Here is a 26,805-nt window from a genome sequence, read left to right on the forward strand (position 1 = left end):
AGAATCAGGCAAATGAACTCCCTGAAGATTAGCAGAGTTCAAACACAGTCTTTCCATTTCTCTACCTCCTCTTGTGGCAGGCCCAGGGGATTTCAACCAGGCTTCTGAATTATGCATCATGTGCTGAAGATTCTGGGGAGGGCTAATTTCTCTTTCCATTCGCTGACCATGTCAATCAGGAGTCCCAAATAGTCCCAAAAGGAATTGGAAGTTAACAGGGAGGGGAGTGTAAGGCAAATGGGGAGGAGGGAGGATGTCAGGGAGCGAGAGTCCACGCCTCACTTAAAGAATACCTGAGAGACTCTGCCCCACTGCAGAGTGAATCTGAACACAGGAGGATCAAGTTATTCATTTCCCCACAATTTCCACTTCCCAAAGCAAAAAAGGAAATCCTCAGGCACATGTGAAAATCCTTTGACTATTTTTTTAAACTTGTTTGGACCAAATAAAACATGCTGGAATCCCAGGTAATACTCAGCTGCCAATTGTATCTTTGCTGTGTGATGGAGAACTTGCCCCACTAATCCAGCCAGGATTAACCTTAGTGATAAGGTTAGTTTTTAAATTGATCAATAAATATCTAAAAAATGCCTCCTAAGCAGACATTCCCTGCATGCCAGAGATTATAAATGAATAAGACAGGTAAATTGGTGATAGTCCCTGCCCTCAAGAAGTTTCTACTAACCACAAGTGCACAGAGTGTTGTGATGGAGAGTTCCAGGATACCTGGGGACATATATTTAAAACACACACGTGCGTGCGCGCGCACACACACACACACACACACACACACATACATACATATGCACTGATGTGGTAGTTTAGCTAAAATCTGACTCCATATATTTTAAGTTTGGCTTGCAGGTTTCTCTGTGCATAATGCACTGTAGCTTACTTGATGTAACAACACTGAATCCTACACATCAAACAAATAGCTAAGTCTTATCCAAACACCACGAGCAAGCTGTTCAAACTGTGCTCTGTCTTTATACTCACTCCCATTTTCTGCATGCCTTTTCCTTTAGGTAAAAATACAACCTACTTATATGGTGGATTAGCATATTATAAACCATTTTTTGGATGGTTCAGATTTTTGCCTGCTCCTACAATTATAAGTAATACCAATTAAGATTCATAAAACTAGATTTGTTGTAATTTTGTCACTTACCCTATATACTTGGGACTTATTATTGTCCCCAAATCATTCATTAAAACCTGTTTCGCTTGGTTTTGTTTGGTTTCCTCTTTGTAACTAGAAGTAGAAGAAGGTAAAAGCTGGCCAGAAATGAATTCTTTAAAACATGTGTCTCATAGTACACAGATAACATTTTCCTGAAAAACCAAGCTGAGAACAAAAAGGCTAATATAGGGGGATGATTTCAGGCCATAGGAAGCAGAAATAGCATCACAAGAGAAGCAAGAATTTGAACAAAGCATGAGGTATTAATGAGTTCCATTAAGAAGCTGGAAAATCAAAGAATATTGACTCACCACTGTCAGTACCAATGTAATTTTCAAAAAGGCTTGCCAGGAATCTATTGGAAGATTTCTGAAATACAGCTACCACTGTTTCATTAACAAGGTCTTTGTTCTTTTCAAGCCAACCATTGATGTTATAAGGCACCTTTGGAAAGACATGCATTTTGTAAAAAAGGGGAAAAATATGTAAATTAACGTAGGAAATTGTGTGTTCCTGGAAAGAAAAATCACAAAATGTGCTGGTTCCTTAATTTTAAATAAGTTTTAAGTAATCATGCTAAATAATACTCCAGAAATTCATAATGCTAAAGAAAGAGATTTTCAAGCTTTACCATTTATAGGGTCAAAAAAAACAAGAAGGATGGAGGAAGGAAGGTAGAGACAGGAATAACAGGAGAGAAAGAGGAAGAGGAGGAAAAGGGATAGAGGAGGGAAGATCAAAAATTATCTTTTGAAAAATAATAATGCATCCCAGTAGTTCTGCCTGGGCAATCATTGATTAAATAACCTAAATGCCTTTGACACATAGTAAGCACTAGCAAACTTTGGCAACTATAATGATATTTACTATAAACATCATTACACTTAATATTCAAAGTTATCAAAGGAAAGAACTAAAAGACTTTCCTTTTAGTTGACAGTTTCCTTTTAAGGGACAGTTGACAGGTCACTTTTGCAATGACATATTATTTTATCCTTTATCAGATTTCTATCTCTTCCATGCAGAACCACTAGAAGCAGAACGTGCACACACGCACACACACACACACACACACACACACACACACACACACACCAGGAGAGAGAAGAGAGGCAATGAAAATCATTAAAATCATTGTGGACCATGATTTGGAGACCATTGCTTCACAATGAATTTTTCTTTATGGGAAAATAAATAAAAACAAAAATCCTCTATATAAATATCAGTTGAAATAATTAATTCACACACTGATTTAAAAAGATAAAGAAAAAGCATGACTTTGATAGTGTTTGTGTCTTTCTGTAGCTTTCCTGCTCTGAGTCTATTTGAGACTTTTGAACTCTATGCAATGAAATGCTGTTTCTCGTGTGAGTATGGTCTCAAGTTGCACACACTGACCTATAAAAGCCTCTAGTTTATCTTTGTTTATAGCCAAATAGCACTCTGTTGTATAAAAATATCACATTTTTAAAATCTATTCCTCGATTGATGGGCATTTGAGTTGTTTCCAAGGTATAGTTATTACAAACTGTGCTGCTATAAACATGGGTGCACATATACCACTGTGGTATGATGTTTTTAATTCTTCTGGGAAAATACCCAGAAGAGGAATAGCTGGGTCGAAGGGAACTTCTAATCCTAACTTTTTAAAGAATCTCACACGGATTTCCACAATGGTTGTAGAAGTCTACACTCTCATCAACAGTGGAGGAGGGTCCTTTTTCCCCACAGCCCTGCCAGCACCTGTTATTGAATGATTTATTGATAACAGTCATTCTTTCTGAATTGGAATTAATCTCAGTATTGTTTTAATTTGCATTTCTCAAATAACCGATGATGTTGAACATCTTTTCATGTATTTGTTTGCTATTTGTATTTCATCTGAGACATGTATTCATCTTGGATGCCCATTTTTGAATTGGGTCTTTGAATTGAGGGGCCCTGATTTGTTTCAACTCTTTATATGTTGTAGATATATGTTCTTTGAGGGGCAGTGGCTAAAACATTTTCACACTGGGTGGGTTGACTTTTCATTCTGTTGGTGACTTCTTTTGATATGCAAAAGCTTTTTAATGAGATCCCAGTTGTTGATTATGGGTATTTTGTTTACTGACTGGTAAAAGACTCACTATCTTTTATTTGGAATTTATATGTATTTTGTTTATCTTTTCATTTAATTTACGTTTTCCTTAAATATTATCTGAGGACTTTGAATGCATTTGAAAGAGAATCAAGAAAATTCAAGGTCCAGAGGTAACTTACCACTCCTCCATAATGGACAAGTTCAAAATGAGCTTCATGTTTCTCTTTCTTATCAAGTTTGGGCTCCTGGAAATAAACCGACTTTCCAAAATGATTGTCAAAGAGTTTTGTCTTGAAAGTCATGTCTGTAGCCTTAGCAAGCATACATTCCTCTTCAAGGATGGAAAGGAGGCCCATGGGCTGCTGGAAAAGCAAAATAATGGCTACATTTTATAAACACCAGAAAATTTTTGGTAGAAGATCAGTATAAACCTTTTCTCAAGAACATAATGTGCAACCAGTGAGAATATTCATTGCATATAATTAGCTGACTACCCATTTTCAAATACTTATTAAGTCCCTACAGTTTAATACTGACACCATCAGAGCTGATGGTGTAGCAGGGAATTATATACTGTCCTCACAGTGTTTACATCCTAGTGGACCAGACAGACAATAGGCCAGTAAACAAAAACTAGAAAGAAATAATTTAGTTGCATGTAAGTCAATTTAAAAAATCATGCAAAGTAAAGAGACAGAGAATGACCAGGGGCCGCTCTTGTCTTTCTTAAATCTTTCTTCCCCTTCCAGACACCAGGTCGAAACCCAGCAGATTAAATGTAGGTTGCTTTGATTTCTCAATTGTCAATCTCAAAATCCTGTCTGGCTCCCATTACTTTAAAATAAAGTCTGTGTTAAAAGCCCTTCGCAGTGTAACCCAGCCTTTCCTGTTCTAGGTGCTTCCTCCTGCATGTTCCCTTCTTCAAATAAACTACCTGCAATCTCAGACCACGTCCTTTATTTTTCTGTCTGTGTGTTTCCTCTTCCTGTTCTCTTGCCTCTTATTACCTTGTCCCTTTCACCTGCTAAAATTTTAGCCATTCCTTAAGATCTAGCCCAGATTTTACCTTTCTGCCTAAAGGTCTTTTTAGATTCCTAAAGGCAGAGGCAACTTCTGCTCTTTGGATTACTTTGTCTCCTCCTTTTTTGTCTGTTCCTTTTATTATATTTATAATGCATGAATGATTTGAAATACAATTATACATTTATTAGTCTTACAAATCCTTATTTAGTTGGATACTAAAGGCAAAATCTCTTTATAACAAATGTTTATATTTACTACAGTATTTGTCTCAAAATTTTATACACAATGTCTTGGATAAAGCACAGTGCCTACACATCCCTGAGTAATGACTTTGTGTGTGTCTGGGGGCGGGGTACCTGGGATCAAACTCCCAGCCTTGTGCTTGCCCGGCAGGTGTTTATGCTACTGAGCTCCTGAGTAATGACTTTTACTCCCTGTTAGCCTGTGGAATCATTCAGACATGCCTATCACACCCTCTTGTGACTACTTAGGCCACCCCACTTTACTCCTCTAGTAAGCCCTGCATCCCACAGTCCCTGCTTATTAACTTTATTTTGAGTGCAACTCCCATGAGGCCCAGCATGGTCTAGGCATCTACTTCCCTGGGGATATGAGCACGTATGACTAACAAAATATTGATCTTAGCTGTGCAGTGTTCCATGTCATATGTTCAGCCATTCCCACAACTGTAGAGCAGGAATCCTGCCCTTGTTAGTGGGGTGAAGAGGGAGTGTGCACGACAAATAGTGGCTAAACCAATTTAGTTGTTTAATAATTTTTAAAAACTATAAAAGTCTTGGTTTTAGTGCATCTTTCCAATTATAGCAGAAGTCCCTTAAGTAACTAAAGTGGCAGAATGATTCCTTCTGGGGTTTACACTCCTCATAACCCTCAGTACAGTAGGTCCAGAGCTGACTAAAGTGTAGTTCCCAGCGCACTTGTAGGTAATTTACACGGGAACACTGACACTTGTTCAGATGTGAAGCAGCTTCAGTTCCTGAATCTGAGGTGCTTTGCTTTTTGACAACAGACAAAAAATGAGAGTTGACAACAACAACAAAAATCACAGTTTTGTGCTTAAAGAAAATACTCATGTGCATACAAGATACAACTAGAGATAAACATAAGTAGTTTTATACTAAACATTTCCAAAATAGTATCCCCATACTACTTGGCTTGGGAGACAACGACATTTATTTAATGCTGAGATGGTACCAGGATTAAACTATGTTAGAACTTTATTTGGAATATTTGATATCATACACGGAAAATTCCAGCTCTCTGATGGTTTATGGAAATAATCAACTATTCAGGCAAATAAGGGGAATAATATGATCCAGGAAGTAGCACAGTTTGGACTCAAAATCTAGAAAGACAATAAATACTGGAATAAATTTTCTCTTGAGGCGGATACAAAATTCTAAAATCTTATCCCAATCCTTTGCAGGAATTTTTAAAAACTGATTTATTGGAAGAAGTGTATAACTTTTCAAGCTTACTCCACTGAAGGAGAAACCCATTTTTTATCTGAATAATCTGGGACATATGTGTTAAGAAATAATACAAGTAATCTGTTTACCAGTGTCTTGCATGTAGTTATAACGATACAAATTACACAAACGTTTCAACATATGAATTTTGACTCAAATTCTAAACAAACTAGAATGTTGGAACAGATTTTTTCACAGAATATAGATGGAAGGAGGTCACTGTGAACTTGAAGACCAAATTAATAATTAAAGCTAATGTTAAAATGTATTTTATTATTTCAGTATGATAAACTTTTTGAAACTTTAAAATATAAAACACTTATGAAAGATAATCCCTTTTCCTTATATATACACAGAGTATGTGTGCCTTAAAATATTTTATTCTTATGGGTATACTTTAGTTCTCTTGAATTTTAGAATTCTCCATGATTCATTTCTTTGCAAGGGGCAACTCTGGTAGTTAATGCTAACTACAAGTTTTCTCATAGAGCCTAAATCATGGAATGGATCTTTTATAAATAAAATCTTCTCAAAAAACGTTTTGCTATTCATTTATCTGATTTGAGTCTCTCTGAAATTATTCCTAAGACAATAAAAACCTATCTTTGCTTCTATCATCTGGTCAGTAATCTTTTCTCATTTTATCTATCAGTAGAAAATACAACAGGAAATTACAGCCATGTTGTTAGCGTATTACTTGGAATAAGTGAGACTGACATAAATGGCAATAACCTTCAGATAAAGTAAAAATCAATACCCCAGCCCTACCATGATCTGAACAATCTCTGTATCCCAACTTTCTGTTAGAAAAGAGCATTTTTATCATAAAAGTAAGCAGATATCATGCATCACTATGTCCAGAAGTTAAATCTGTCCTTATAAGAACCTGTCTCAAGATCTTCTCCTTTTAATCTGAAGACCACACCTTTTATAATGTTACACAGCGTATGCCAGATCATGGTTGGTTGGTTATTTACTGCTATTTTTAAACAGCTCATGGTGGGTCCATTATCCTGTTTTTTCTTATCTTGTCTTTCTCCCAGGAAGTTCACTAGTTATAAAAATAAGTAAAAGTAACATGATATTCATTTGTTAGGAACAGCAGTTATTTTAGACAATGATTTAGTTTCACCTAAAACTTAAGAAATAAGATTGATACGACACTAGTTGATTAACTCTGAAGCCTGCAAAGGACAATGACAGGTCAATCCCTTAGCTCCTTCCTGACAAGCTTGTAGAGAACAAAATGTGACAGTATAGCAGGAGAACTTGCAAAAGATATAGACTTTGGACTGTCCACAACTATCTCTAATATTCATTGCAATTCATGATTTTAGCAAGAAACAAGGAGCATGTAGCTGACGGCGTACCACCATGATTGCTCCCATGGACGAAGCTGCAGTAAAGACCATGCAGAACTCCTCCAGCCAGTGCCATTCATCTTTCCCAAAGCACAGGGAATGATTTCAGAGTACAAGCAACATCCCTAAATGCAGAATCCTGCATTGCATCTAATTTATCAATAAGCCAAGCAAGATTGTCATGAATTATTTAAACTAACTGCAAAGTAGTGGCCTTAAAGATTTATAGCAGTTGTTTGTTTACATGCTAATGTATCAACTTTCCTTAAGCCTCTCTACGTCTACTCATTCACCTTCTATTAATCAGCCAGGCCCTGTAGTGCTCACATTTTCAGCTCTGTGACTTTCCTAGTTAAGAGCATCACCATTTTTTAATCTCTTCAAATATCCTCATTCACAAATGGTGGAGGCTTTGCTAGCTACAAATGTTGGAGCAACAGTCTGCATTAAAACTGATGGAATAGGCAGTTGATGTCAGAGCGTAGCTAAGATACCATGGGTGCTTCCCACAAAGACCATTAAGAGCAAATTTGCAGGGCTTTCCTGTCCCCTTTCTAATCCCTGATTCTTGATATAAGTTAACATGGCATGCAGAGACAAATTTCCTTAAGTGAAAATGGACAAAGTAAAAAAAAAAAAAAAAAAAAAAAAAACATATATTACCTTCTCAATGAGATCTATGCAGGCTTGCAAATCTAGACCAAAGTCAATGGACACCCAGTCAATACCTTCTTTCCTGTATTCCTCTTGCTCCAGAATAAACATGTGATGATTAAAAAACTGCTGTAGTTTTTCATTGGTAAAATTAATGCAAAGTTGCTCAAGGCTGTTACACTTCAATATGTAGGAAGAAGAGATAAAAGAGGGTCACCTCCTAGAACATATATGAAAGATAAACCATAACCATAATCATGTGGCACCAAATAGATCAAACCAGTTTTAAAAAGCCAAATTAATTTTGGCTCGTTTGGGCATATCTAGAAAATAAGATTATTAAAGTAATACAAAATAGAGTTATAATACAGAATTACAAAAACATTTATTTACTTCTATTCACCTTTCAGGCTGAATTAAGAAACTAAGTTTTTAACATTATAGAGTATAATAATTGTTACTATTAATATTACTTATAAAATTATATCTTTTATTATAATATATCTTTTCTGACCAAAATGGCTCCTTGAGTTTTGACTCAGTAATTCTTATAATGCCTCGAGCTTATTTTCCCACGTTCAAGTCAAATTTTCTAAACTCATAAATATGGATTGGCTTCACTCTTACCACAAATACTTACTTCAAGAATTTCAAAACCAGTGATGTCAAGAATGCCAATGAAGAACTGCCTTGACAGCTTAGCATCCAGAACTCTGTTGATTCGAGCCACCAGCCACTTAAATATGCTTCCATAGACTGACTTGGACAGGGCTCCAAGAGCACAGGTTGCCTAGAAATCACAGCAAAAATATTCCTTTATCTGATAGCAGTGTTCAGTTTAATCTTGAGCATTGTGTATCAGTAAACACCTTCTAGTAAAATCACAGTGTACTTATTGACCTTCTGTGGTTCTAGCATTCTGATGAATAAAATGAAAAGAAAGAAAGGAGTAAGAGAGGAAAGGAAATGAGAGAAGAGACAAAGAAAAAAGAAAAGAGAAAAGAGACAGGAAAGAAAAGAAGACAAAAGAAGAAGAGAAGAGAAAAGGGCACGTCTAGGAGAAAGTCCTATCAAAAGCGTGGGTGACAAAATTATGTTCCCACTACTAAAGGCCTAACTGGTCTGGAATAGTGTGTGCCAATGCACTATAAAGGCTTGCAGTTCAAAATGTGGTCCTAAGTCCTACAGCAAGGGCATAAAAGATCTATAAAAGATACAAATGTTCAGCTAAAGCACAGTCCCAGACTGACTGAACTGGACAAATCTGACATCAATCCCTGCTGCTTTCTATTGACAAAAACTTTTTTGATCAAACTTTAATTAGGCTCCTCTGACCTAATATTGACTTCTTTTTGGCCCATCTAACCTAGTTGCAGCAAAACTCTTGCTTTAGAGAGAATCCCTTTAGAAACAATGTCTCCAACTTGGCCTGTGATTGTGTTCCTTACACCCTACTTTTCATGTGTAAATTCTTAGCTTTTAGAAAGAAACCTGGTAAGTTCAGCAAGAATTCCCCTGCCCCTCCTGCCCCCTCTTAATAATTTTCCATCTAATGTCGTGTAAATCCCCTTGTCTTCATTGTATTTGGACTTCAGCCCCACATCTCTCCTCTGTTGTAATACCTTTGTTGCAATTGTGCTCAGTAAAATCCTCATTACCATTTTAACAAGTACCAGAATAATTCTTTTTCTTTGTCACTGTGCACAATAAGATTTGCAAAGTACTAATATAGCAGACTAAAATCTGGCAATCCCTAGACTTTGCTCTGAGGCTCCTGTTGTCGCTGCTTATGAATGGTGTAACATTTGGCATCTGTAGCCCTGGATTCCGTCTCTTGGCTATAATAGTTTCCCATGTGGCCTTTCCTGCCATGAATGGAGAATGATTGTTTGCCACATCAGTCTGATTTAGGTTCTCCTACTATCAAAATAAGGAAGTGTGTCTCTTCCCTGGAGGGCCGAGGCAAAGGCTCTCACATAACCTACTGGGGGTCTTCAAACTCTGGGACCTGGATGGTGCTACACAAATTCAGCTTTTGCAATTCTGCTTCCACAGTTTAAAAGTGCTTCTGTAGTAGTAGATTTTCCAAAGACTTCAAGTAGGAGTGATTCTTTCTGGATACTCTCCAAGCCTGGAAGCAGAATGTGCTCCAGTATGCAATACCTGTCATATCCATCTTCCTGCCAAGGAGAAGACATGCAACAGGGCAATCTGGTGGTGATTTAGTTGTGCTAAGTCTCCTAATCTCTGATCAATTATTCTGAGTCATTGCCACAGAAATTGATAAACCAGTGGCTCAGTTTTCTATTACAATTAAAGAATACATCAAGCAAATAAAGGAACAGATTTTCATTTCCTATAATGAAGAGGAAATTACTTTCCATAGCAGTAAGTTTGAAACACTAAAAAGAACATGGATAACTTGTTAAATCTTTTAGTTCCCTAAATACTCAAAGGAGAGGAGAGAAAAGCTGTATTCTCAGGTATGAGGAACACTAAGAGAGGCTAGAGATGTAGGCAAAGGGAGACATAGCCAGGTCAGTGTCTGTTGAATGAACTAATGAAACTCACAGACCAATAGACGCCTCACGAAGTAACAGTTCTAATCCTTCCATAATTTTATGTCCAATGAAGGATAAAGAAAGAAGCTAAACTCATATTTCCACTTTTTAGGACCTAAAAGGACCCATTTGTTAGCCTGTTTTAAAATAACTTACAGAAGTCTGATTATAACTGTTCATCAGAGAAACAACAGAATGTAAAAAAGGAAATAAAGTCCGTCAAATTGTAACCACTTTGATAATTACTTTTATCACCTATACAGGAATAATAAAAATATACATATTTTAAAGTTGTAATAAGAGATCCATTGAGATAGAATAAAGCCTTCACAGAAAACTTGAATTGGTATCTGATAAATGTTAATTCCCCCTTTCTCATTACTTTTGCTTTTTCAGTTTCTTATCCTCAACCCATTTTTTACTAGCTGTGTCACACTGAGTCATTAATCTTTTTAAGAGTTTCTGTCTTCAATGATAAAATAGAAATATTAATAAAAATCTGTGTGTAAGTCTTGCTGTTAAAATTGACTGAGGTAACCTATACATATCACTTAGCCACAGCAGCCATAGTAAGTACTCCGTGAGCACTACTACCATCATTAATCTAACAGACTTAGTTGCAACCCTTCTGGTTGTACTATGGAATTAAAAAAATACACCTAAAGAAACTTAGTTGCTGGTAGTTAGGTATAGTTGTTACTCAGAAGAAGTGCATTTGGAACTAGGGAAGGCATTTTCTGGGTGGCCTAATGACTAAGAATGTTTTTATATTTAGTACTGGGCAGGGAGAGTGTGAGGGGAGACGGGAATGTCAGGGATCTACCAACTGCGGGATTCTCTCATCCATGAAGAATCATCCCATCTTAGATGCCAAACGCTCTCCACTGAAAAACACAGTCATTCAACCTTTTCACTGTGGAGTCCAAAGAGAAGAAGCTGACCAAGGATCAGAGTGAGTTGCTATAACAGCTAGAACTAAGTGTTATACGGAATGTTAACACTGCAGAATTTCTCTCATCTTTTTTTATTTTGAAGAGAAAAAACAAAACAGAATATGGTCAATCAAAACAAAACGGTGAACATGGCACATGACTTTAAAACACAATACAAGAAAATCAGCAATGGCTACCATAAAATCTCTTGTTATCCTCAAAAGAATTGCCCATGCCATCAGGCAAAAGAAAGTCAAACAAAATACTATAGAATAAAACCAGTAAAAACAAAACAATGGAAACAACGCAGGTCTTCAAAACAAGATAATAGTAAAACCACAGTGGGTACCATAATGCATCTTGTTATCTTCAAAGCAGCTGCCTATACCATCAGACATACAGTCAAACAAAACAAAACAAAATAGAATAAAATCAGTCAAAACAAAACAATGAAAGCAATACAGGACTTCAAAACAAGCTAATAGAAAATTAAAAATGGCTACTATAATATATTTTTGTTGACTTTGAAATAGCTGCCCATCCTATCAAAATATAATATGAGTAGACAAAACAAAACAGAATAAAACCAAACTAAACAGAACAATGGAAACAATATAAATTTCAAATTTCAATAACAGATTAACAATGGCCACTGCCTTCCCTTTTAGACACTTCCTCTCCTTTCACCTTTACAGAATGTGTTGTGCATTTCAGATCCCATTAACCTCCTTTAGTTTTTATACTAGGGAGACACAATATTCACCCACGTGACTCTGAACCATTTCACCCTTAGGCATGAACTCAAGTTGTATCCATTTACTTACAAGAGCCTCAAGGTTATCTTTCTTTATAGCTGAGTAGCTTTCCATTGTAAAAAAAAAGTGTCATAACTTTTTTTTATTTTAAAGAGATTAAGACAAAAGAGGACAGAACAAAGCAGATCAGAACAGAACAATGTAAGCAACACAGCACTTCCAACAAGTTGTGGATATTAACCATAGCTACCATAATATCTCTTTCTTTGAAACAGTTGAGAATACCTTCACATACAATAGTATCAAAGATAACAAAATAGTTTTATACTATTCAAGAGAATGGAAGTATTACAGGGCATTCAGAACCAACTAACAGAAAATGAACAATGGCAACTATGTTATCTCACTTTCCATAGAAAATTTGTTTATACTATCATACATATTAATATCCAATAAGACACAACATGATAGAACCAATGTCAACAGAAGAACAAAAGCACAGTAGGACTTCAAAGCAAGAAGATATTAAATCAATGATGGCTGCCATAATGTCTTATTTTCTTCAAAATAGCTGTTTATACCATCACACACAATAAAATCAGACAAAACAGAATAAAACCATTCCAACTTATGAATGAAAACTTTATAAGGCTTCAAAGCAATGTAATGGGGAATCATGATTCCCATAAAATCTTATGTAATTTTACCATTTCTTACACTAGGGAGACTATATGGTAATTTTACATGTGAGTTTGATTTATTTCACTTATGAGTATAGTCTCAAGACGTGTCCATTTATTTACAAATAGCTCAATGTGATCATTCTTTATAGCAGAGTAGTACTCCATTGTATAAAAATACCACAACTTTTTTATCCATGCCTCAGTTGATGGACACTTAGGTTGTTTCCAAGATCTGGTTATTACAAATTGTGCTGCTATAAACATGGCTGCATATATGTCACTGTGGTACGATGTTTTCAGTTCTTCTGGGGATATGTTTAGAAGCAAAATAGCTAGGTCAAATGGGACTTCCAATCTCAGGTTTTGAGGAATCGCCAGACTGACCTCCACAGCAGTTGCACCCAGTCTATACTCCCAACAATAGCAAAAGTGCCATACTTACTTAACCAAAATGCAGCTGGTGGGCAAGCTACCCCCCACTTTTTCTGGTTCCCTGTCACATAGAGCATTGTTCTCATTCCTTTGACTTTCAGTCTGTGAACCTCCTTTTGGGTTAAATGTTCTTGTATAAAACATACTGATGGACCCTGTCTCCTGTGCCTGTGTTTTTTTTTATTGGTGAATTGAGGCCATTTACATTAGTGATTAGGGCCAACAGGCACTGCCTCGTCTCAGCCATGATATTTCCCTGCCACTGGTTGCCTACTTTCCCTCTCCATTCCACTGTCTGCCCCGCTCAGTGAGCCCCCTCTGCCACTGTGCCTGGAACCGTGATCTTTTCTATAAATCTCTCTCTAGAATGTCCTTCAGTATTTTTTGTAGGGCTGGTTTGGTGCCCATGAATTCTTTCAGTTGTTCTTCATCATGGAAATGTCTTGTTTTTCCATTAATTTGGAACGACAGTTTTGCAGGATATGTCAATCTTGGTTGGAAGTTGTTTTCTTTCAGGACTTGAAATACTTCACACTCTTCTTGATTTGATGGTTTGTGTTGAGAAGTCTGTCATCATTCTGAAGGATTTTCCTTTACAGGTGAGCTGTTTCTTTTCTTTAACAGCTTTTAATATTCTGTTCTTGTGTTGAATTTCTGGGATCTTGATTATTATATGTCTGGGTGTAGATTTATTTTAGTTGTGGCTGGAATTCTTGTTTATTTTGGTTATGGCTCCTTGTTATTTTTAAGAGATCTTTCCTTTCATGATCACAAGCTGCAAACCTGTCTTGAAGATCTGAAAGTTTATTTTCAGTTTCTTTCAAAGAGTTTTGCCAGATTTTAGTAGAGTTTTTAATTTCCTAGATATCTCTTTGAATCTGTTTCATGTATAAGTCTGTTTTATATTGTTCATTCAAGGTTTCCCTCATTTTCCTGTGCTCCTCTATTCTTCCATCTATGTCTTCTTTAGCCATGCTTAGCAATTCTTTTATTATGTTTTTTATTTCTTCTTTTACCTGAGATAGTATTTCTGTTCTAATTTCTTTTATAGACTTATGAAGTTGTTTCTTTACTTCAGTTGCCATCACTTTAGAAACTTCAGGTATGTAACTCCTAATCTCTTCGGCATTTACATCTCCTATACTTGCTCTGAATGAGTTGGAGGCCAGAGACTGCCTTTTGCTTCTTTGTCTTGTCATATTCCTGGGTTCTTCTGGACAAGTGGGTAGTGGGGTCCCAGGCACTTCCCGTATTGGCTGAAGTGAGACTGTTTGGTTCTTCTGTCCAGCACTGGCTGTGAGTGTGTGGTGCTGACCACTGGGTGTGTTGGTTTTGGGCTGTCTGCTGCTTTTCCCAGCCTGCTTTGGCTCACTGGGGGCTGGTGAAATGCAGGTAGGGGCTGGGCTGGCCTCTGCCTCCTAGCTGGTTACCAAGGGTGATCCATGATGATGGTTTCCAGAGTTGGTTGTGCATGGGAATGGGTGGCTGCTGCCTCCCTACAGAACTGGTTAACAGCAGGGAACCCCCAACATGGCTTAAGAGTATGCTCAGGGGTAGGGCTAGCTGCTGCTTCCAGTCCAAGCTGGTTAGGCTTAGGGTTAGGGGAACTTCTGTGATGCCTATTGAAATGCTCACAGAGGCAAGGCTCAGTCCAAGCAATTTCCACCAGTCTGCTCCTAGCTAGGAGCTGCTGGAGGGAGTCAGCTGCAGTTCTGGTTCTGGGCTTATCCTGCCTGACTCCAAAATGGCTCCTCACCAATTGGTCTCTACTGCAGGAAGACTGAGCCCTCTGCACTGACTACCAGCCAGTGCAGTTCACTGTGCCTGCCACTTCCCTCCACCACCGCATCTCTTTACAGAGCCCTTTGGGCTTGCCAGCTACCACCATCACTGTGACCGTGCATCCCCAGGTTCCAACAGCTCCTCTTGCACAATGGGTTTGGTTCCAGATGAAGGTGCTACAGACTACCACCTTCTTCATTTAAGTTTTTCATTTTTATTCTCTCTGTGGGCTTCAATTCTCTCTTCAGGTTCTTCCTGGATCTAGGAGACCCCACTTCCTTCCTTTTTATCTTCCCCCAATACTATATTTCAGCATCAGGACTGTTTCGCTCAGAGAGGCCATTTTCTCCGCTGCTTACTCTTCCATCATCTTCCTGGAAGTCCCTCATCTTATAATTTTCATCAGCCAACATACATAACTGTATTCTTAGTATCAATTAATTCTATAAAGTCATTAAAATTCCTAAGGAAAGAAAATCCTTATAGTATAATTTCTCGCTTTATCTCTAGGAGAAACAGAAAGAAATACAAGGTTTATTTTTTTATGTTTAATAATAATATACTAGCTTGTTTCTCTGGTTTTATTATAGTAAAGGCTGAAATGGTAAGTCTGACATCTAGAGGACAAATTAAAAAGGAAAATTTTTGATTTTAATTCCCCCCATGGACTCATCAGTTTTATAAAGAAAGAGACCTTGTTCTATAGTAATAACATGTCATGTATCTGTGTCTTACAGAATGTCTAAGAAAGTACCAAGAAAGAACTGCCTAATACTTTTAAACCCAAAGCCAAGAAATAGCTCAATCACTTGTGCTGCTGAACATTACTCAGGTTTTGCTCAAAGTAAACTATTTTAACATTTGTGGACCACCTACAGATTAGAGCTCACTATGCTGGATGCTGGCAGGGTAAGGCAAACTAAATATAGTCCCTGGCTTCAGGAGCATAGGTCATTGGACATGGTGAAAATGTAGGCAATTATTTCAACATAGTATATAAGTATACTGTACCTCACAGTTCTGGTTCTGGGCTTATCCTGCCTGACTCAGTATACTCACCCAAGAAAGAATGGCTTTCATCAAGAAATAAACCAATGACAAATGCTGGAGAGGCTATGTGGAAAAAGAAACACTTCTTCACTGTTGGTGGGAATATAGGTTGGTGCAATTACTGTGGAAATTAGCATGGAGATTCCTCAAAAAGCTAGGATTAGCGGTCCCATTGACCCAGCTATTCCCCTTCTGGATGTCTTCCCAGAAAAACTAAAACAGCAATATATGTGCACCCAAATTTATAGCAGCACAATTTATAAAAGCTAAATCTTGGAAACTACCCAAATGCTCATTAACCAAGGAATAGATAACAAAGATGAGGTCTTTTTATACAATGGAGTACTACTCAGTCATAAAGAAGATAAACTTGAGACTTCTACAGGAAAATGGATGCCACTTGAGACCAAACTCATCAGTAAAATAAATCAGACTCATATATTTAAACATCATATTGTCTCCTTGATGTGAGAAACCAAAAGAATGAATAAAGTCTAAAATGTACAATAGATACTGTGATGAGAAGAAATTATTTAAATGGAAAGAGGAATTAGAATGGTGGAGGGGAAATGATGGAAGGGAAAAAGAAAATAATAGCAAGTCAGTTATACTGTTAGTGTTCCTTAGTTCACTGAAAGTGAAGGTCTATGCTAATATCAACTGGAGAAAGTTTTAATGTCCATATATTTAAAGGTAACAATATACAATGTATTAACTATTGCTGTTCTCCTACTGTTTTGTTATGAAATATTGTTTTACCTTTTTTCCATAGAAATTATAAGAATGGAAGAAGATAACATCTGTGGAAGTTTTGCATATATTACTCCTAACAGAACTGAGGCTACCATTTCCCTGTGTCCTTGCCTCTTTCCAAGAAAGACCGTGTCTCTTAGCAATCTTTCATGGAGAAAGGGATAGTGTAATTCGCACCAAAGAAACATGAGTGAAAGGGGTCTCACTTCTACCCCAAGCCTTGAGGTGACTACATTTTCTTCACAGATTATCTTGTTTGTCCACATAGCATAGCCTGTGACATAACCACAAAATGGAAGGAGGCTGCACAATCTGTATGGTACTTAGTGTAAGAAATATTCGTTGTTACTGAGATTTTAGGGTATGTTTGGTGCAGCATGGCCTATATCACACTGAATATACACAGCAGATGTAAATTATTATTTTTAAATATACTAACAAACTGATCTGGTTAGATTGCCCGTTAGCACAGACAATACTTACTGCATTAAGGCAAAGCCTCATTTGTTATTCCATGCATAACATTTCTTCTCTCACATCTGTTCTACTTTCTCTTCAAACACTTCAACATATGTTCTGAGACCTTTACTCAACTAACGTGCCACCTTGCATCTGTTACACGAAAGGATTCATTATGCCAAATAGATAAAGGATGCAGTTTACCAATTTTATTCATGTCAGAAATCAACATCTTTGAAAGCTTCTTAGCCAGACAACCAAGGTGTTGATCACAGCAAGCGCAGGGTAATGGCACCTTACCTGCTCTACGTTTTGACTTTTGATGACATATTCATTACCAACTTTCATTTTAGGATGAATCAAGCCCTTCACCAACTCAGAGGAGTTAATACCCATGAGAAAAGCAGCTTTGTCAGCGCCTGGCCATAAAAAAAGAGAGTGAAATGGAGAAGAAAAACACTATGAAATCTCATGCTGTTGTAACCAAAGCCACTACCTGGAGGATAAAAAAATGATGTGTTTATATCAATATAATGAAATAGATTGTAGTTTTGAAATAAATGGCTGAATCTGAACTGTTTAAAGAAATATATTTTTGTGGAGGCAAATAAAAATTGGCATTTATTTATTTTTTGTGCTGGGGATCGAACTCACAACCTTGCATTTGCCAAGCAGACACTTACACCACTGAGCTAAACTCCTGAGGTCTAAATTGGAATTTAGATGTCACTCCATATCCATTTTAGGATAGTCAAAAAGATGTAGACAATGACAAAAAGTGAAGCTGTGCGGAAAAAGAATACTATACAGACATAGAAGGACCAACATATGGACGTATGCTATGATGAGGCAGGAATGATACTTATACCACAATGTGAATGTGATTAATACCAGTAAACTGTATACTTCAAAAACAGCTGAAGTGTCAAATTTTATTTTATGTATGTTTTATCAGGGTAAAAACATCAAAAGTTTAAAATATGTTGAAAGATTGGCATGAATGTGTTTCTTCTTTTTCTTTTGGTTGCAAGGAATTTCTATGATAAATGTAGCAATGACTATTTATATGCTTTCTTCTGAGCATATTTGTGGTTTTCTAATTTAATGATCATAGTAGACAGAATAGTGATTGTGATTTACCTCAAATATTTTTGTTAATCAGGTAAAACTAGATTTTTAACATGGGAAAACCAACAGAAAACAAATCCTTATCTTTTCACCCCAGTGCAGTTACTGTGTCTTTGAAGTTCCAATGGTTTACAATCACAGCTCTGTTTTGTAATATATTTTAAAGTAATTTGTTCTTTTTTCTGTGTGTCTCACATTGTATGCACTAAAGGTACTTAGTGTTAATTAATCCCTCTTTGCATAAGTATAAGAAATTCACCAGTATTGCCAATTACTACTTGAGAGATGCTTCTTATTCTGCAATCACAGAAAAGTAACAGCATTGTGACTGAGAAAATACTTTCAGGAGCAGTAACTGAGGGAGATGATATTGATTATTTTCAACATTTTTCAAAAACCAAGAAAGGTTATCAACTGCAAAGCAAAGGAGCTGGGCCTGGAATCAAGGATTTGAACAGAAATACAAGCCAATAATTCAAAGTAATTCTTACTTTCCGTGCCATCTGCCTCCAGTTCCCCTTCTCTGGATTTCTGTTTGAATTTTATGTTTCCAAAGTGCATAATGGCTCCAATGAGCTTAAAGCACCCGTACTTCTCCTCAGGAAGAAAGCCCAAGATGTCCATGGCTTTCTGTAAAAGAGAAGGAAATGCTATGTCTTCTTTTCCAATGGCTGTGCCGGGCTCTGCTGTGTGTCACAACTCCCAACACAGAGCTGCAAGCTGGTAGAAATCAGAAAAAGCACCAAAACCTGGGTGTGACAGCCTTGTTCAAATCAATACAAATATACCCTATTGGCACTTGGTCACCACTCGTCTGCTCATCCCTTTAAAAGAGGATTATGAAAGCACAAGACTTGGCTTGATTTGTTTCTAGTAGTTTCAAAACTTTCCTTCAATGCCCTGTTCTTCTCATCACTCACTGGTTACATGAGGTCAGTTATTTTGCTTTTCAGGGTTATTACCGCAGATGCTATTGCTTATTTCTGTGATCCCATAGTTCTCTTGATTTTGTTGGAAAGCAGATTCACTTCAAAGACTGGCAAAATGGAAGCATTTAAGAAGCATGAACCCTTGCACCATAGAATTGCATCGAAAAAGCCACTGCACAGGATAATATGTGTATTTTCATACATCCTAGGAGGGAGAAAATGAGGACAATCTAGTGGTTAATTAAGAATGTACAAAAAGCCTATAAAAATCATATTCCTTATGTAGTAATTTCACTTGCAGGAATCTAGCATGAGGTAAATCCTATATACACTAAAAATATTTGCCTTCAAAGATATTCACCACTATGCCAGTGGGGAGCAGAAGATTGACTCTCCTTTTATTTTGCTTTTTAGACAAAGACTCACGATGTGGCCCAAACTGACCCTGAGTTCACTACGTAGACCAGGAGGGCCTTGAGTTTGAACTCATGATCTTTCTGCCCCAGCCGCTTGAGAGCTGGCATTACAGGCATCAACACCACACTTCACTTTAAATATCTATTTAAATGCCTTGAAGAGTTCATAATGGCATTTGAAATGCTTATAAAACAAGTCAGACACTTAAGTCTAAATACCACTTTGTTCCTCTTGTGTGAGAAACCCAAAATATAAATAAGGAACAAAATGGAGGAGAGATATTAGGCAGCAAAAAGAACTCATTAAAATGGGAAGGAAATGACAGATGGAAGAGGGGAAGGAAGAAAGGGGAAGGAATTAAAGGAAAATAGTGGAAATAGTTTTTGTAAATTGGAGAGGAAGAAGGGCTGGCAGGAAGGGAGGAGAAGAGGGCAAAAAAAGACTTAAGATGTGTTATGCATATGTACAAATTCCCCATGATGAATGTCAGTATTATGTCCTATATGCTAATAAAAATATTTTGGAGAAAAATTTAAATTAAAAGTGCTAATTCTATAAACCAATTTGTACATGTCATGTATCAGAAACTTCTGTTGGAAAACAAGCTTACAAAAGCAACCCCAAATAGATTAAAAGCAAAACTGTACAGATATACAGTAAAGAAAAAGGAATGTTTGTCATTAAGTTAAAATTTCTGATTTTTCAGGGTTTAGATTTACTCTCCTGACAATGTATACCTCCACAGTAAATAGAGCAGAGGCAAAGGAAGAGTTAGCCTGCTTCTCCAGGTCCCTTAAGAAAACTGCAGTGCTACGGAATTCTCTCTCATTTCTCATTGATATTGACAAGTTTGCTTGGACAACCAACAAGACTTACTTCTGTGGCCAGCAGTTCTTCAGCATCATCCATACTGTCCACAGCAACTGCTCCACAGGAGCAAACACAAAACTCGCAGGGATTTGCAGATACCAGGATCAGATCTACAGGAGTAAAATCACTAGTTAAACAGCTCTGAGACATACACAAGGCCTGAGAAAATAATTGACTGATATTCACAGTTTACTCTTACAGTTTGCAGCATACTTGTAAACAAGCCAAAATAAAATCTGCATTCTGCAATCAATTTTTGCCCTCTATTAACTTGTCAGTGATGTGTTAAAGCCTTCCAAAAGTAGAATAAGCCAGCCAAATCCAGAAGCAGATTTAATTGCAGCAGCTTGAACTGGCATTAAAAAAAAAAAGTAAAACCTAATGTGTGCTGGCTAAACTTTGAAAATATCAATTTGGTCTAGATTCACGGCTCAGGTCAAAGAACAAGAATGTTTCATTACTTTACAAGTTGAACAAACCTGAAATTCAAAAGCTAGGAAGCCTTTGACACCCAGGGAACTTAGCAGTATAGTCCTGTCACATCACATCCTCAGTATTGGAAGCCTGAGCTCATCTTTCACGGACTCATAAATCAGCTCCTGCGTTCAACAGCTCACTGATGATTTGTCTAGACCTCCTGACACGATGCACCTCATCAGGAAACACCAGTGTGGGCTGAAGCCAAGGAAAATTGTCAGCGGCACACTATCAACTAACTCAACAAAATCTCATCAATTCTTATTGCCCAATATTTACACATGATGAAAGATTTTGAATTCATTTAATTTTTCTGTTTATCATTCACTAATGTGAAGATCTGTTATTCTGAATCCTAAATCTCAGAGACAAAGAAATTGGGCTACACCAATATTCATGCAGCTCTATTTGAAAACAAACCAAGTATCTACCAACATTTAAATGAATTAACAAAATTGTGTGTTCGTGCAATTGATGAGTACTCAGCAAGCAAAGGAATGAACTACAATATGGAGGAATTTCAAGCTAATTATGCCGACTGAATTCAGCCAGACAAAAAAGGTATATGTTGTGATCGTGGCTTATAAAACTCTAGAAAATTCAAACTCATCTATGAAGACAGAAAAATATGTTATTTCTTGGCCAGGTTTGGAAAGGGATTCAACCAATGAGAAGGGCCAGGGAGGAATTAAACAAGATCAAATGTTTCCAAGAATTGGAGCATTATCTTGATTATGGTAATTGTTTTTCACATATGTACATATGCTAACAACTACCAATTGTACACTTCAAAGACATGCAATTTACTTTAGATCAATAATATTAAATAAAACTATTTTATAAAGCATTAAAAAGTAAAAAAATTGAGTTACTCAGAAGAAATCAAACAATGGCAAATATCATACTTTTAACTTTATTTGAAATATAATCCATGAAACGTAAAATATTTATTTGTATGTTCAATAATTTTTATGTATTTTTAATTGACAAATGTTATTTAAGTTTATTTCATACATCATGATGTTTTGATATATGCATACATTTTGGAATGTTCAATCTAGCTTATTAATTTATCTATTACCTTATTTAGATATTTTTATGGTGAGAACTTCTAAAATCCACTCTCAGCAATTTGGTACATTGGTATTAACTGTGGTCACCACATTGTATGATAAACCTCATGCATTTACTTGACTTTTGTGGATTATATAGTATTTATATTTCTGTGCCAGGCTCATTTCACTTAGCAGTGTTCTGCAGTTTCATCCATGTTTTACAAATACCAGGATATTTTATAGGACTGAATATATATATATATATATATATATATATATATATATTTCCTTATAGATTTATCTTTGATAGATACTTAGATTGATTTACTATCTTGCCTACTGTGAGTAACACTACAATTAACATCAGAGTGCAGATTTTTTTTGATTTCATTATATTGTCACTGGGTGTGTATCCATAAATGGAATTTCTGAATCATATAGTACTCCTATTTTAAATTCCTTTATGAACTTTCATACTTTTCCCATATATCACCATCACTGTACAAAGGTTATTTTTTCTCCACATCCTTAGGAACACTTGCTATCTCTTATCTATTTTATAATCATCATCCTGACAGTTGCAAAGTGCTACTCAGTATGTTTTTGTTTGCATTTCCCTAATGATCAAAGTGTTGAGCATTTTTTCTGTAATCTTGTTGGTCATTTGCATATCTTCCTTTAAGTAATATCTTTTCTGGTTTTTATCCACCTGTAATAAGTGTGTTGTCTTGCAATTGAGTTGAGTTCCCAATATAGTTTGGATATCAACCCTTTTTCAGATATATAGCTTGCAAATATTTCCTCTTATTCCAGTGTGATATATATTCACACTCTAGGAAATGAACACTGAGGGTAGTAAGCAAAGTCACGGATTCTAAGAGACAAAGATCTGGTCTCTGGCCTCTCCTCCTGGAGTTTATATACTAAGTGAATACCAAGAATTGGTACAGTAAGTAAAAAGAAGGAAAAGGGTTTTAAAAAGAGAGAAAAAGATAAGCAGATATATGGAGGTCAAGTTACAGAATCTGTGTTCAGATTTAAAGGATTCCACAGGAAACCTTATCTGAGTAGACTAAAACCATGCCTGGAACAAGAATTAGCCCTAATTGAGAGGAAAAGGAGCGAAGATGTGTACATCACTAGGTAGAGGCCAGATAGGCTTGGAGGAATAGTTGTCATCACCTTCTTCACTTCTTCAGCATAATAACAGCCTGTAACTCTTATACTGGATTAAGTTATAGAATGCACAGATGCCCATGCGTTAGGGGATTTGGACATAGCACTCTTACTGTCAGTATGTTCTCCCTTATATGCTCCAGATGCACTGAAACTCTTTGATGACAAACATGGATAGAAAGAGTACCCAATCGCTTGTTAGCATATTTCCCCCAGACACAATGGGTATTGCAGGTCAATTGACCGTACCAGATTAGGACCACTAGATGTCAGACTTTGCATAAGAATCAGTCTAAGCACCAAATCTTGACCATGGTAGAAGAAATGAAAAAAGCATAATTTTTCCAGAGAAGGTCAAAGCTTTCAGATGATTCCACATACTAGTAACCATATATACTCAAAGAATCATGAGGTCACTAATGTTTTCTACATTAAACCCCATGTGTCAAATGGCCTGTGCAAGACAGAAACTCATGTCAACAATGTTAGATTTTACATAATCAATCAATAGGAGGACAAAGATTTTTAAGCATAATAAAAAATAAATCCTTTTTGAAGCATAAGTGGATGGAATGAGTAAGTAGCTGTTAGTATCACCAAGTCTACTTATGGTAAAAGTAACCAACTAGTTTGCAAAGCTTTTCCTAGCATGTGAGGGCACTCAGAAGTTGAAGACTAAGTAGTCAAAATGCATCCATATTTTATTAAACTAATTTGCACAAATGGACAGGTGATCCTTTCCCATCAACCTGCTTGCTAGCCTATAACTGCAACTTCCACTTACATCCAGTCTTTTCTTTTTTTATTTTATGGAAGAACAGGTAAGACAGAATTTCATAACAAAATAATAGGAGAATAACAGCAGTTAAAACATTGCATATTGCTATCTTTAAAGTAGTTACCCAGAGTAAAAGATATGAGCGTAAAACATTCTCCAATCAATATTAGCACAAACTTTCCTTTTCAATGAATTAAGAGACGCTAATTGTATGACTGATTTTCATTTTTCCGCTTTTCCTTTCCTTCCTTTCCCCTTTCTCCCATGCCAGTCCCTTTTTCCTTTTGAACAACTTCTTCCCATTTCACAGTACCTATTGTACATTTTAGACTTTATTTACTCTTTCAGTTTTGTACACCAAGGACACAATACGGTGTTTACACATGAGTCTGATTTATTTCACTCAAGAATATGGCCTCAAGTTGCATCCATTTGCCTGTAAATGTCTCAAATTAATCCTTCTTTGTGGATGGGTATTACTCCATTGTATAAAAAGACACTTCTCTTTTATCCATTCTTTGGTTGATGAGCATTTGGGTTGTTTCCATGATTTAAGTGCTCCTTTAAACATGGGTGCACATATATCACTGTGGTATATGGAAGTAATTATTGTCCTTAACAGTTACATTGAATACAGTCTAATCTCCTTATAAATTTTCCCATTTAATTTTTTAAACTTTTAAATTTTATTAGTAAGTGCCGCAGCACATGACTGCATTCGTCATGGGGAGCTAATATGTGTACGTAACACATCACCATTTGTTTTGTGTCACCTTCGTGTTCCCTTTCCACTTCCAATGACTTTTCATACTCTTAGAATCGAAGGCCTCTCACTCCACCAAGGAATGCTACTTGATCCAGCTACTTCCTAGCTCCCCCTGTTACTTTCTATCACCCAGACTGGCCACTCACTACTTCAAGAAAGCAAACAAAGCATACTCTTGTCTCTGGGACTTCACCATTTCCTCTCCCTAAAATTTATTCCTGAAAACCTCTGCCTACTTCCTACCTATGTAAAAATAGTGCCTTCGCAGAGAGAAATCATTAGATTATTTTATCTGAAATATAACTACCTGCAACCCTACCTGACCCCACTCTTTCTGTCCTTTCATACTACTTTAGTTTTGTTTATAGATCTACTACTGTCTGAAATTATGTCTAGCTTTCTTTCCTTTTTTCTTCCTTTTATACATTTTTTATTCATTATTTATTTTTTGAGATAGGGTTTTTACTATGGTGCCCAGACTGGCTTCCACTTCTTGTGCTCAAGCATTTGTCGAACATCATTCTTGCAAACAGCTAGGACTACAAGCAGAAACCATGGCCAAATGTGTATATTTGGTTGCCTTCAATGCTAGAGTGTAAGCTCATGAGGGTAGGACTGGTCTGTTCAACATTCTAGCCACAACTCCTTATGTAGCAGAACCTGCTATACACATAATGGTCTGACAATAAATATCTATTGAAAGAATAGATGAATTTTATTCCTTTATGGCACACTATCCTAATAAAATCACACAGCTTATATTTCTTTGACTTCTTCATTCCTTCATTCACTCACTGCCATTATAGATTACAGCTCTATCCCTTTTTTCTCAAACTCACAGACATGGCAAGTCCTGCCAACTCACACTGGGACTATTGCACCCCTTCCTCTAATATTTCTGCTTGCAGGGCATCTTGTTCATCACACCAGCTCATTTATCCTAAACATTGCTCCCAATCAGATGACCACCCACCACAAGGACACACAAATGCATACCCAACTTCCTAAGTGCAGAAACCATCAGAATAAAATCTTTCTCTGTTCCTCTATGCAAATGCAGCCCTCCCATCAACAAAGACTTCTGCTCCTGCTCTTGATATACTATGTTGTGGTATTGTATATATTGTCACTACTTCTAAAAACACATTCCACTCTTGACTGGTTAAATATGATTCCCATTATTTACATCCCAACCTACATGCCTCTTCTTTACAAAAATCCCACGGACTGGCACACATCTTAGGTGGTGATATCTCTCTCCTCTGGCCTCTTATTCAAACCAATGATGTGGCTCTAATCACACAAAACTTTAAATTATCTAACACTTTTACACACACTCACACATACAAACACACTAATTCCCTCCCACTTCCAAAAGTTCTTCCTTTAACTACAAAATTTAGGCCTTGCCTTTTACCTTCTATACACAGAAAGAAAATGTTTGTTGCAAAATGTTGTTCAGTTACCTACACTATAGGTTAAATAAACTGAGGATAAAAAGGCAAAGAGACTTCCTAATATAGAACTTTCTAATCCCTGAACTACGTTTCTGTCTCCTGTTTTACAGTGACACTTAACTCCAGAATTGTATACATACCACGAAGTTCTTTTTTTCCAAACAGGATTTGATAGAATATGTGATAATTCCTCTCCCCAGGAAGCTGGTAAATCACCCGGGATTTTTCCAACAAATCTGGGTAGGTGAAAAATGAACAAAGATTCATGTTTAGCTGTTCATGAGCAACTTAGAAAAAAGCAATCAGATAGTACAATGGCTACTCACAGATCTCAATATCTGCAGTTGACAGCATGCCGCTGGCATCAAAGTACATCCTGATGAATTTTCCCTAGGTGGACACAAAGCACAAACTATTCAAACTTTCCACAAATTTTGCAAACAGTTTCAATGGCTTCATTATGTAATTTTTCAAAGATTAAAACATAAAATGCAACATGAGTTTGAGATGAAGTGTCATCTGTTTAATGTGTGTAGGAAGCTAGAATGGTTGTC

The 26,805-nt window shown here is 36.6% G+C and overlaps 1 protein-coding gene across 1 annotated transcript in view; it reads right to left on the reverse strand.

The window, feature by feature from the left end:
* Positions 1-26,805, reverse strand: part of Myh15 (myosin heavy chain 15) — a 147,856-nt gene that overhangs the window by 108,385 nt on the left and 12,666 nt on the right. Inside the window, exons 8-16 of the mRNA XM_063224911.1 lie at positions 26,578-26,641; positions 26,392-26,487; positions 20,549-20,652; positions 18,818-18,956; positions 17,499-17,617; positions 8,432-8,581; positions 7,801-7,971; positions 3,443-3,625; positions 1,492-1,624 (exon numbers count right to left, since the gene is read on the reverse strand). Coding sequence (XP_063080981.1) covers positions 1,492-1,624; positions 3,443-3,625; positions 7,801-7,971; positions 8,432-8,581; positions 17,499-17,617; positions 18,818-18,956; positions 20,549-20,652; positions 26,392-26,487; positions 26,578-26,641 — 1,159 coding nt within the window. The remainder of the gene's footprint in view (positions 1-1,491; positions 1,625-3,442; positions 3,626-7,800; positions 7,972-8,431; positions 8,582-17,498; positions 17,618-18,817; positions 18,957-20,548; positions 20,653-26,391; positions 26,488-26,577; positions 26,642-26,805) is intronic.

The sequence above is a fragment of the Cavia porcellus genome, unplaced genomic scaffold, assembly GCF_034190915.1.
Source record: "Cavia porcellus strain 051 isolate PalLab524CR breed Dunkin Hartley unplaced genomic scaffold, mCavPor4.1 scaffold_15, whole genome shotgun sequence".
Classification (NCBI taxonomy): Eukaryota; Metazoa; Chordata; class Mammalia; order Rodentia; family Caviidae; genus Cavia; species Cavia porcellus.